Raw genomic sequence first — 13,877 nt, forward strand, 5'->3', positions numbered from 1 at the left:
AGACTGTAACAGAGAGAGCAGCAGGCATGGAGCGGAAGTTAAACTAGCAGGAGATCAGCAACAGAGTGGCAGCCCTCATAATTAACAAGTGCTGGGGAGTCAACAGCAAACAGCTTTGGCTAACCCCCCCCCAACTCACTCCCGCTGCCCATCAGGGTTTGAGATGGAGAGTCTAATGAGTGAAAAAGGCAATAAAACTGTCACGCGGCACCTTCTGTATGCGCACTGACAGCCTTAATATCTTAAATCAATACCGACAAAGGACTCCTGACAGATAAGATCAAGCTAATTTCAGACTGCTGGGGCTAAATTATTAAGCTGTCAATAACAGCACCATAGGTGAGGTGAGCGCGCGGCCGGTGCTGGGGGGGAGGAGACGGGCGTTTAGCAATTATATCCCGCAAAACAGACAGTCGCATCTGCACGTTTTCTCGTTTGTGGAGATGATAAATGTGTTTCATTACAGAAGTTCCACGGCGCTGAGGAATAAGTGAAGGATTCGACAGAAAAAGAAAAAAAAAAAGATTCCCCGTGGAGCTTCACAAATAATAAAAGCCCACCGTCTAAATAAAGCCTTCTCTGACTGACGGATCACTTGGGAACCAGCTTCCTGCTTCCCCTCTTTGCTTTAGGCTTCCCCCCCCCCCCCCTCTCTCTATCTCTCTCTCTATCTCTCTTTTATATATATATAGTCCCTGTCCTCCCTGCACAGTTTTGTTCTGAGCTTGTTTCACTCCACCTATACCTTGAGCTTAATAGCTACCGGGCACCAGCGGCACCTTTTTCCTATCAGCCCCGTTATTGGCTAATTAGTCGATTCTTTTGGTCTCCCGATGGCCACTTCTCTCAAACACAATGAAGAGAGACAAGGTGCGAGGCGGGGAGCAATCTAGATGTAAATCCCCCCCCCCCTCCCCTCCCCTCCCTCCCTCCAACATGCAATCTCGCTCCAAGGTGACGCCTTTTAAATTATTGCCTCCTTTCAATCAATACTCTGAACCGGACCGTTCAACATGCAGAGCAGCTGCCGAGCTCTTTCAATTGTTTTTTAAAAACGCATTGATCGCCCTCCGGATTGTCACAGACCCTTTTTTTTCATCCGACGATCCTTTATTGCTGCTTGGCTCGTGAAATAAAAGTTTCTGTTGGAATGCCAAGGGTGAAAACTCTCACAGTCCTGTGTACACTACAGAAAGAGAGAGAGAGGGAGAGAGGGGTCCCTTCTCATCTTTAACAAGCTCGGGGACTGGGGGGGGGGGGGGGGGGGGGGGGCGCAGCCACAAATACACTGTGTCTCTTTGGCTTCCCGGCACCAATTAGAAAGTTATCACTATGCAAGTTTAATAACTGAGACCATGGGGGGAAAAAACAAGTTGTATTAAAATATAGAATATGTTAAAAGCCATTCATTACGGGGCATACATTATACATCAGCTACCAGTGTCGAGTGGGAGCACGTGGGACTCCTTGGCTTCCTCTCCAGTGTCACTTTGTAGAGACAATAAATGAAATGGAGATTTAGAATGGGTCATGTCATTAGCTACCAGGGATTACGACTGTTTTAAGCGGTTTTCGGCGCTTTGCTGACTGCTCTACTTTTAAAGGCGTTTTGACGAAGCAATCATTTGAAAGCTGAGAGCATGGATGTGAACGATCCTAGGTCTCTGTTGTCTGGAGTGTACACAAAACACAAGTGTCCTTCATTATAAAGAGGGCTGTTTCCAGAGAGGAGAGGGGAATAAACAAAGCACCAATCGCTGCTTGATTAGACACAAAGACCTCTCGCGTCAGGTCACACTGATCCACCTTATTAGTGTCGTTTCAACAGCAGGAGCGTTTGTTCTTTCGTTGTTCACTTTTTTCCCCGTAATAAACAAACAACAGGTGACCTGACCCCCGCAGCTAATTACTGAGAAGTCCTGGACCTGTAGTTGGCATTCTGCTCAGCAATATCAAACGACATGGCAGTCGAGTTGTTTCAGCTCAGAGGAGGGAAACTGTTCAGGATGTTGTGTTAGAATAAGTCACAGCTGGAGGTCCCGGGTACGATTCCTCACCTTCTCAGAAAATATCACGGTTTCACGGTGTTATGGCCGTCCACACACTAAACGATAACTAGGTACATCGTTCTCTGTCTTCTCAACTCTGTGGTGCTGAAAGATGCACAGCAGCGGCTACTTTTACACTGTTTTCTTATTTATAACCTTATCTTATTAATATGATTATCTTTTATTTCTACCTCTGGACGGCCCTTTACATTATTATTATTTATTTTACATTTAGAATGACCCTTAAAGGAATGATATAATTATTATAATATATTAAATGAAGAATTATAGCAACACTTTTGCATGTTAAATTACCACTAAATGAAACATGAACATCGGCTTTTTAATCGTGTCCCATGATTAATAAATTAACATAAAGGTGCAGCCACACTGCTGCTGCACCTTTAATTAACTCTCCTGCACACTCAACACTGCACAGAAGCAAATGCACACGGTATGATCCCGCGGTATACCGTGATAATACCAGTACAAGCCCTTGGAGACCTTTGTACATGTCCTACTCTTCTCTTTCCCCAATTTCCAATCTCTCTACCTCTACAATGATGAACCCTCCCCTCCAAAAAAAAAATCTGAAAAAAAATGTATAAGTGGCAGCTCTCAGCTCAGCCTTACTACTCTCCCATCTAGTGAGCCTCCAGGTCAGCTGCTGCTGTCAGAGACCCTCCACGTCCTCCGACACTGACGGAGCCGCTCTCACACACTCACGTCCCGGGGTCAGCGCTCGAGCGCCCTCTCGCTCGTACACGACTACACCAGCCTCCATTCCACCTCCCGACACTCCAACCACCCACAGCAACAAAGACATGAGTGATACTCCTGCAGCACAATTTCGTTTTGAACATCTCCACCGTATAATGTTGTTGTTGTGTTGTGGGTTTTTTTCCTGCTCTCGCTTCTTTTTGAATCATGTTGGCGGAAAGAAAAGAAACTTTAGTATTTTGGTGTTTTGGCCCCCTGGCACCACATGCAGCGTTATTAGAATTCTGCTCTGCCTTCCTGCGGACTTCTCTCTGAATCAGCCACCTCCACACCACACACACACACACACACACACACACACACACACACACACACACACACACACACACACACACACACACACACACACACACACACACACACACACACACACACACACACACACACACACACACACACACACACACACACACACACACACAGAGAGAACGTGATACATCCACCAGCATAATCCCAGCAAGCCATCCTCAACATTGAAGTTCATCAATCTTCCATTAGCTGAAGGCCTCGACAAGGAACTTGTGTTTCGCATTTACTCGCCAAATCTTTTTCTCGGGCACAAACCCTTCAAGTTATTCTGTATCCATTAATGACAAGGATGCATTATGGATGACCGACAAAAAGGGGGACCAAAAATTGTACCAAGTATGTGACAAGTGGCTGCATATTTCATGCTTTTGTGAAAAAATTTAAAACAAAAAGCTCATTAGGGCAAAAGTGGAAGAGCTGGGATTTATGAAAATGCAACCTAAAGTACAAGCCTGGCGCCATAACTCTGTCTCATTCAGGATGATAGGTTTTACATTTTCATGCATCGCTTAAATATTGTCGAGAACGATGAAGGACGGGTTCAATGTCATCGCTGGATATAAAGGAAGGCGTAAAATACTGGAAACATGCCTGGAAAGTTTAGTATGTGACACATCTTTTTCTGGTGAAAAAACTAGGCTGTAATTTATTCAGGAATAGAGCGTGACTTCACACTTTTTTAGAGAATTAAGAAACATTTTGCTACTATGTGGATCTGCACACAGAAATCCTCCACAAACAAACTGAACACATTAACGTGTGCACGAATGAGTGAAAGCAAGTGAATGTGATCATCGCTGATGATGTAATATTTGGTAACGCAACTATTTCTGCCCACTGAAAAACAATACATCAATATTACATTATCCCAGTGGTTTACCAAACTATTCGGAAAGACCATCTAATCTTTGCTAATCTTCTTGCAAATTACTGGATAACTTTACCCTGAAAATGATACGAAATACAGAAATGAACTCTTTGGCTAAACAGGTCGATACCGGTAGAAACATGTGAGCGCTGAAAACCAGACCTCAAAGGCTAAACCGTTGTTGTTCCACATTATTCCATCAGAAAACACCAGAGGCAGACTTGACAGTTCATCAACGAAGACAACCTGGGCCTGTGGCCCCCAACCAAAGGGCCCCAAACAGATACAGATTCATTACGATGTATAGATATGAAGTATATTGAATTATGTTACTATTCTACCTCACTGTACGTCAAAATATCTTACAAAAGGCCTCCAACAATATGTAACTCAACTGTACACTTGCTACTACTGTGTAGTTAGTTCAGAGTAAACATAGTACATTTACCTGAGAGAGAAATGTTGCTGGTTACGTTGCAGATTCAGATTTGACCAACAAAATATAACAATCCAAATACAATGCATTATTATTCTTTGAACTATCCAGCATCATGTTAGAATCAAAAGCTCCACGTGAACAGGTGTTACATTCAAGTGCATCGTGCTGATGAGGCCCCTCTTTCACTAGCAGTACAAATGTGAATGCAGGACTTTTACTGAGCACTCTTCATAATTTTACTATTATTAGTAGTTAATAGTTTTACTACGGATAAATAATATTTGGAGTACTGTCCTTCGTCTTCCACTACTGCCAATATACCAACATTCAGTCAGCGAAAAGGTAAATTGCTAAATCTGAAAAAAAACGCACCCGAGTAGCGGCTACTCAGTCAGAAACATCAGTGAAATACTTAGCTTGTTTTGACATAACCACCTGCATATAAAGTAGAGCGTAGACTTCATTAGCAGAGGTATTGTAACCTTATTAGTGTTAGCATAGAAGTTCAAGTTAGCATCAAGTCATACACCGGGAAAATACAGCGTTACTCACGGGGAACAACACGTGAACATGTCGCGGCTTCCATTCTGCTTCCTGTTAGCTAACCGCTGCTGTTGACTCCAGGGGAAGTGAAGACGAGTTCGGTCGTAACATTTTTATCCAGCGTCCATGTCACGTTATCAGACTATACCTCCAACACCCACCCGCAAAAGGACGCACTGTAAATGTAGGTCACGGCTGCTGAAGACGACACGCTGGACTTTCGAGCTCCAAGCGTGACACCGTAGTAGCTCGAGCCTCCGCAGGTGGCGCGCGAGCTACGATCAAGCACAAAGGCGTCAGTCTGCAGAGCGCTGAGGCTCCGCCCCCCGCTGTTAAACGGAGAGGCGTTCACTTGTTTATTCAAAGTTTAGTAATACCGAACGTGTCGCGTGCGGAGATATGCGAAAGGACGCACCCACACGAGCCTACATACAGATGGCTTTATAGTGAGACGAAAAACTTCCTGTGGCATTCAAGGCCACACTACGTCCTCTCCCGGGCCTCGCTTAATGTGCGATGTGGGGATATGTATTTTTAAAAAGCCTAAACACTATCCATTTCATTTACATTTTAATGTGCAAGCTATTTCTCCCTCACTGACAGCACTTTGTTTTAGCATTAAGTCCTGAACTCACATCCCATTACATTTTACTACACCAGCTCCTATAAAAGGGGTCCTGTGAGGATTTAGGAGGTCTGTATAATATAAGGAATTGTTGTATATCTGCTCTGTGTCAGCACATTGGGAATGAATGGGAGAGGCATTTTATCTTCCTGTGTTTAAGTCTCCCTGCTCCTACACTGGTGCAGTAAGTCAACATTAACAGAACTTTTGTGGCTCAATGGGACAAATGTTAAAACATCATATATACGTTTTTTTTTCTTTTAGACTGTCTAATTTGGCATCTTATAATAATCCATGTGTTTTGTCGACATTGGCTTTCCTCCCTTGTCGTTGCACTGCTGTTTGTGTACTAACACTAACAATAGTTGCAAAATCAGCCATTTTTTTCGCCTAAAATGTGTTGTCTTTTTCTTCTAAATAGTGTTGGAAGCCCTCTTCTTCATCGCTCAAAACTCCTTTGATGAAGCAGGCAAAATGCAGAAAAAGATCATAACACATTTGTATCTTAACAAATAAGGAAATGTTACATGTTTTATATGTTGATATATGAACAAATATATATTCAGCTGTGTTATGTATATAGACCCACGGGTCAATCAGAACCAATCAGTGGGTGCAACTCCATTTTGGAACAAACTTAAAAACTCCCATAAGCAGAATAAAAAATGTACTTATCTGGAAAGCTTTGAGACCCGAAACAGAAGTAATGGTTCATTTTTATTTCGCAGATTTAACACGTCATCCTTTCAAAATCACGTTTGTAAGCCAAGTTGGGGACAATCAGGCAGTAAAATAAAGATTTACACATGTTTGTTGAGCTGCCTCCAGGATCTGAAACAGAAGGAAAAAAAGGGGCCAACGGGTTTTCGAATCAGTGTTCTACATCAATCTGAAAATCTGGCTCTGTGATTTGTTGCGTTACCATTGGACACTTGATAAAGCACTGTAGCAACCAGCTCACTTCATAAAACCAGCAATCACGCAGCAGCAGAGGAGCCGCAGGCATCTTGGGAACGTGTAAACCAAAGTAGCTCTTAAACCGGCGAGGATGAATTGTCCCTCAGCTGACTAGTGGATTGATTTCCAGTGTGAGTAATGGTTCGGAGCTGCAGGCCGTCCAGCTCAGACTGAACCCCCAGTAAAGGTGCACAGCTGGGCTGCTGCTGTGCCTCACATTTGAGATGTCTGTGTGGAGGGGAGAGGAGGGGGGCTTAAATATTTCTCTTGGCCTGCCACGATGACTCCGGCAAGATAAAACGCACGATGGCCTCTGCGGAGGGTGCGTGATTAAAGATTCATGCACGGAAAGATGTAGGGCGCAGTGGTTGCAGCCACGTGCACCCGCAGATTGATTAACACGGGATTGATTGAGCGTGACAAAACGCGCTGCAAAGTGCGTCGCACCGTCTTTCCTTTTCTGTTTGATTTGAATCATTATTGCGATTCGTCACACTCCTCGCAGGGTTCGCAGCGCACTTATTGCGTTATTTGGGCAAACCTCTTTGAAAATCAGGTGAGCGAGGATTGCATGCTGAGAAAAAAGAAAAAAGCTGTTAACCTGGAGCCCTTGCACCCCGCGCGCTGACATGACACTACAAAACCCAATTAACATTTGCAGCTGGCTGATGATTCAGCCGCATGAGAGGGCTCTCTGGATCGGAATGCGTGCAACAGGCTCTCCGGTGGTGCGCGGACGTGCTGTGTTCTGCAAAAAAAAGGGGGTTCTATAGCTGTTAACCTTCATCCCGAAAAACACAATAATTATTTTCCTTCCCCCGCCCCATCAGCTCAGTGTGTTTTTCCTCACGTCTTAAAAGTCAAGACACTTCCTTCCCTCCTCCGAGGCAGACTCGCTGACATTTGAGCTCCAGGGAACAGTAATTACCTCTTTGGATAACCGCTTCTATTACATATGTGTTTGCAGGGCGGTCACAATTCACATCACACCACTAATCTATAAATCATGTGACAACGTGGAATAAGGACCCGCTTGAGCACGGATTATTAATTAACTCTCATAAAAGGAAGAGCGCTGATCTATTTTTTTAAAGGTGTATGTACAGTCCATCCTCATCATCATCGTTTAAAGAACAGAAACCCTCAAATTTAGCAGCAGGTTCATAACAAACAAATGCTGCCAACATCCGCTTCCAATTTCAAAAGCACCAAATCAAAGTTGGGTTACTTGGCTCCACGTTTGGATCGATACCGGAGCCAATCGATTCAGTAAGCTTGTTATTTAACAGTTAACTGGTGGCTTATATAATTCAACCCTGCACTTTTAACAAGATGCTTTACTGGACAATAGATTGTCTTTCTTTCTCTCTTTTGGGTAGGTCGGTGAACGTTCAGCCAGCGGGATGGAGAGAGTGCGCGTGTGGGTTGGCTCTCACTGAAGTCAGCAGTCTAGAGGACCGTGGTAACGGCGTAGTCCTCCGAAACTCCACAGTGGAATTTAATTTGAGTAGAAAATGTATTTTTAACCTATAGAAGTGCAAGCAATCTAAGGATACAGTCACCACACATGCGCGTAAAAACACCCGCGGAACCGCAACATGCCCAAGCTTGAAGTTGATGACAGTTACCTGACACCGGGGTTTCGGGGACCCACTTGGAGCCTGGATGCAGGGACTGGAACACCGTGCGCACCTCCTGGCAGGTCGGCACCTGTCCGCCGGGCAGGGGGAAGAGCTGGAGGAAGGCGCACAGGAAGAGCGCGCCGCGGACCGACGGACCGAGCATGGTGCAGGGCGAGCGGCGCTTCACGGGGAAACCGGAGAGAACGGAGCGACTAACGGCGTAGAGATTAAACTTCAACGAGCTCAAAAGTTACTGTAGCATCCCGCGTTGGCGCTGACGAGGTGAGGCTGCGGCTTCCGGCTCAGCATCCTTGCGCTCTGTCTCTCTCTCTCTCTCTCTCTCTCTACCGCCCCCTCAACGGTCCGCGAGCTATACTCCGAAACTGAGAACTTAAAGAGTCCCTCTTCACTTGCGGCTCTGACTCTCAGCTCTCTGCAGAGATCGACGAGCCCCGGATATGTCTACGCCCCCCCCCCCCCCCCCCCCCAAATAAAAAAGCGCGCGCCGCAGCGTGAACCTGCGCGTATCGAGATCTCCCCTCTAATAGTATAGTGATGCGAGCTGATACATTGGCTGCAGGAGTGGAGATAGTAGGAGGGTGCACGAGCTGTTAGATGAATGGCCGTGTGTGTGTGTGTGTGTGTGTGTGTGTGTGATAGGATGCATCCTGAGGCATTTGAAGTGGAAAGGAGATTTGTTTTACAGTAAAGATGACACATAAGCGTCGGATATGATCTGAAAATGAGCTTTTATTGTTCAACCACATGGAGAAAAAAAAAGTGTACAGGAAGCACTCCGATATGTGTACAAACCGAGCAAAAGTGAACATCAACATCCTCCTCTTATCTTATATAATTACATAAATCATTCAACCACATTACCTAATGGCATTCCATCTTACACCGCTTATTCCACCCTTCTCATCCTGAGTGGACATCTAGACTTCCACTCAGCTCCTTTAAGAGCCAATACAGTTGAAATGGTGCCACCTAGTGTTCAGTCTGCACGCGAGGCCATCATTTAGAGAGCTCATCCTCTCTGTGGATGGAGCACAGTTCATATTAAACCAGAGAGAAGCACATCCAATCCTACACAACTTCCTTAGTCCTACACATTCTATCTCACGTGCAGCTGTTCTCAACATCTGGCGGCTTGCAGATGGATACTGTGCAATTTCTTTTGATTTGGTCTAGTATTGAAATTGTGAAGTCATCCACCTGAAAACAACGAGACGAGCAGTAATGATAAAACAACAACAACTTTAATGTTAAGTGCCTGTATAGTCGAACGTGACTGCAACAATGAGGGAGGAGGAGGGGGTAACAGCTGCTCCCTTGTGCCTGCAGTGAATACCATTTCTATAGTCTTTCAAGTGTTCAAAGCTTGGAACAACAGAAAACAACGGCGAGAAAAACCTGCATCTCTTCTTTTTGGCTGCGGGTCTGAGAAACAGAGAGCTTTGCATGGATTTGCACAGCAGAGACTGAAAGAAGCTGACAGCAAAACCAGCAAAACTCGCGTAAACCCACATGAGCTCCACCTGCAAGCGGGCTGACGTGTGCATGAGGAGGGGTGACCGGCAATACCTGAAGTGCACAAACTGCAGTAGATCCGTGTGCACTACCTGCACTGTGAGCACTTTGGGACTGCAAAGTCGTTCAGGGATCCGTCTACTGTGCTTTAAGCGGCGTGTTAGAATGTAGTGTAACCACCTTATTTCTTATTCTTTGAGCTTTTAAAGATGAATATGCTCTGTGCACCTTCTGTCTGTCCATGATCAGTGAAGGTTTTTAGGATTAAAACTGCAACAACAAAAAAAAAAGAGAGGCTACCACATGTTGGCTCTAGTCCAACTCACAGAACTAAAACACATTAGACATAAAGCATTTCCACCCAGAGACACATTTGTTTTCAGGGCAGTGGGGAATATCTGAGATCCTGAGAAAGAACGAGCCCTCCAGCCAGAAGGAGCAACTAGGGCAGTAGATACTGAGCTACTTCACTAACTACACTAGATGCACCTTAGCTGGAGGACCCTGAGAGTTGGGGGGGGGGGGGGGGGGGGGGGTTGATGTACTGGATTACTTCCAGCTCCTCCGGGCAAGACGCTCCCAGTCTGGAGGCATCTGAAAACAGAACCAAAAATCAATTCATGGTGATGTAGACAAATATTGAAACCGATCCTACACAGCTCAATGCAGCAGAATGAATACTTTCTCTCTTCAGGCTGCAGCCATGTGAGGCGGTTAGCTAGATTAAAACGTGTACAAGCAGGGATGTGCTATTCTTCACACATCCTCAAGCATTACAAAACCTTGAAAAGTCTTCAGTAAAACAATAAGCAGAGTCATTTTATAATAAATTGGTTTGCCTTGCAATGACCACAGACTGGACATGGACACTTGATCCATCGCTACATCGCCGAAAACTTCAGATATTAAAAATAAAAACGACAAATACCTTCAAATATAAATGAGATTTAAAGGGGACACAAATCGGGAAGTCTAATTTAGATGTTTAATTAGTTTAATGGTCTTAATCTGCAAAATAACCAGTGACTAATCAGGATATGTACAAGCACTTAAACGTTATACTTAAGTAATGGAGTAAATGTATTTAGTTTACCGTCCAGATCCCAGTTTAATAAGATATTGAAACACTGTTGGAAACCACAGGAAACCACGTTCAGACATAACGGTCCATGCAAAAGCACACACGTGGGGGGGGGGGGGGGTTCATCTTCAAAAACAGGAGCAGAAAAAGTCACAATATAGCCCATAATTCAGCTTTCACCCCCCTAAGAGCTGTTATTGTCTTAATGTGCAGACTATGGGATGTAACCGAGCTACGGTGACTTCATACATGTGGTCCGAGCGCCTCTGTGTGCAGCTTTAACAAAGTGGCGCCAACAGCGCATTTGTGATGCGACGATGAAGCGCGTCAACTCAATTAAATAATGATCTCAAATCCGCATCCGCGTTTATTCAGTGACGTAACCGCTACACAAACAGCAGCTGGCGAGCGGCGGGTGGATGGATTTGTAACACTTTGCGGATTAATAAAATAGTGCCTTGATGAGCCCAACGTGCCAGAAGCGACGCCATAACAAAAGACTCGTGCGGAATCAACTTTTAGTCAACTAAAGTTATTGTGACTCCCGGAGAACACGCTCAGTTTCAACATACGGGTTATTCAAAAGAAAAATGCATTATATACATTAAGATTAGTGCACAATATTTGTTTTTCTTTCACGAATCAGCAGTCCGAGAAGTAGAACAAGGCACAAAAAAAAATACTTTGATTATTCAAACTTTTTTTAAACGAAAGCAAAGCACTATATGAGACCACGTGCGTTGATCTGTGTCGGAATAGAGAAATAAAACTATTGACAGCCTACCTTTGCTTTGCCTTGGAGGTTTATTCTATCGAGTGACTGCATTGCTGCCCATCCTGCAGGAAAAGTCCCCCAATATTGCCACCACGTACCTTGCACCGCGCAGATGTTGTACCCTCCGCAGCCCTCTTTGCGCCAACAAAAAGTTCTGTCATGCATGAAATTGTGAGAGCATCTTTTCGTGTTGTTTTTCTCTTTGTGGGGGTGGGGAGAGGAACGCAGGCGACGCACTCGATGCGGATGTCGTCCTTAAGAGAAAAAAAAAAGAACCCCTCTCACAAACACGGTACCCTTCGGGTTTTTTAGCTATTTAAAAATGTAGAGTCTTTTTATTTTTCGTCTGGCGCGCGGCGCCCCTCGAGAGAGCCTTCCCCCCCGCACATGTTTGCAGACTGCACCGCGGAAAGTTTGTATTCACCCAGATCTAGCTCATCCATTCGGCGCTTTGCTGGTCAAAGGGAACCCGGGAGGCTTGTGACCCCGTAACCCCTGTAAAACCCTGCCCCCACGCAGTCTTCTGCTCCGTCTGCAGGAGCACGTCCCCTCCAAACCATCCCGCCTCACGTGCACACAGATCGCACTCAGTCATAATGTCTTTATTTGTGTGGTTGTTGCAACAATAAGAGTTTTAAATCGTTACGCTGAAAGACGCAGAGGCTGTCCAAAAAAAGAAGCATGGTGGCACTTCCTCCACTGTGGGAACATGGACGCTGCGTCGCCTCACTTGCCTTCTTCCCCGATTGAACTTTAACCCACTTTCCCCTACCGCGTGTTTCTCTGCGTCCATACGCTGTTATTGGCGCAGTTTAAAAGGGGAAAGAAAAATAAACTGCAGCTGCCCATTTTTTGATATTATTCTTCCCTCGAGTGTCTTAGATTCTCATGAAGAAGCGGTGATAGAGGAGGGGGGTTAATTACGGCCAGGAAGCGTTTGATCTTATTTGTAGGGAAACTAGGGTTAAGTCATGGAAGGAGGGTTTTGGATTATGATTTAAAATGTTACATTAAAAAAAAAAAAAAGTGTTGTGATGGAGGAGTAATGTGTGTTTTCTTTTGGTTCGAGTAAGGGATTATCATTGACCTCCACACAGACAATAGACTGGCTGCCTTTTGAGCAGGCCTCGTGTTGGAAGCCTCCTGGTAGGGTGGAATGTGTCCCACTGTTTTGAACTGGGCTTACCACTGGGAGGAGGGGTTATTTTTAGCAATATTAATTTGCTTCACTGGATGAATACAAGATGTACGCGGTGACTGACTCAGTCCAGAGTGATATCCTGGAGATAAAAGCTACATTTCAATGGAAACAAACTCAAGAAACATCCCTCCGCTCATTGTTAATGTCGTAGATCACACAACATTTTAGTCCTGGTTTGAAGATTTTTTTTTTTTTCCAACAAGCAGAAAAAAACTAGACTATATTGACGGACTTTTAAGATTATTTTATGAATCGTCGACATCTTGCAGAAAAACCACAGGTTATAGTAGGTCCGCAGCTAACAATGACTTTCATCATCCGTTTATCTTTCGACTAGTGTTTGATTCATCATTTAAGTCTAGGAAATGTCTTGTCTTAGACTGTTGTTACATAGACTGTTTTTTTAAAAGGTAAAGAATGACCTTCCACGCTCAACAATATTCACATTTACAGTATTAATTCTTTTTTATTCTGTTGATCTAACCATTTCAGCACTAACTAGGCCACATATGTACCAAAGGAGTTTGAATAGCTTTCACAGTATCATTCCACTCAAAGCTGTGAGACGACATCCAGGAGACTCGAGTCACTTTGAGAGATTGCTTTCACTGTGCACAGAGATCAGCGGAGGCAGCTTCTACCTCACTTCTCAAACGTACAACAGGTCCATCTCTGAACAAATAAAATTGATTTCTCTGTAACTAACTTCTCTTATAATCTGGTTTCATCAGCTCACTCCAAGCCAAATCTCCAGATCTGGAAGATCAATAAAAACACAGCTTCTTTAATGTTAGAAATGTCTACAGATGTAAATATGAACTGTAGGGTTGAATCCCAGGCAACTGAACAGTATCCCTTCTCTACTCATTAAAGGGGGCACACCATCACAGGTGTTTTCACTTGGCTGATTAGACCTGGCTTGGGCAGAGCTATGCTATGATGTCACACTACAAGCACCAATTGGAACGTGTTGCCCTAACAGCTGCCACACTGGACACGCTCACACAGTAATGAGAAGAGGCCTAATCAGGTACATTAAGTGAAAACACCTGTGTGGATGGACCAGACCGTGTTCAGGGCCTTCAAGCTGCCTCTG

The 13,877-nt window shown here is 44.5% G+C and overlaps 1 protein-coding gene across 1 annotated transcript in view; it reads right to left on the reverse strand.

The window, feature by feature from the left end:
* Positions 1 to 8,354, reverse strand: part of gpc3 (glypican 3) — a gene marked incomplete at its 5' end in the record, with an annotated part of 96,142 nt that extends 87,788 nt beyond the window's left edge. Inside the window, one exon of the mRNA XM_079167115.1 lies at positions 8,198 to 8,354. Within this exon, the coding sequence (XP_079023241.1) occupies positions 8,198 to 8,354 (157 nt within the window). The remainder of the gene's footprint in view (positions 1 to 8,197) is intronic.
* Between the last annotated feature and the right edge of the window lie 5,523 nt (positions 8,355 to 13,877).

The sequence above is a fragment of the Pholis gunnellus genome (genome assembly GCF_910591455.1).
Source record: "Pholis gunnellus genome assembly, chromosome: 10".
Classification (NCBI taxonomy): Eukaryota; Metazoa; Chordata; class Actinopteri; order Perciformes; family Pholidae; genus Pholis; species Pholis gunnellus.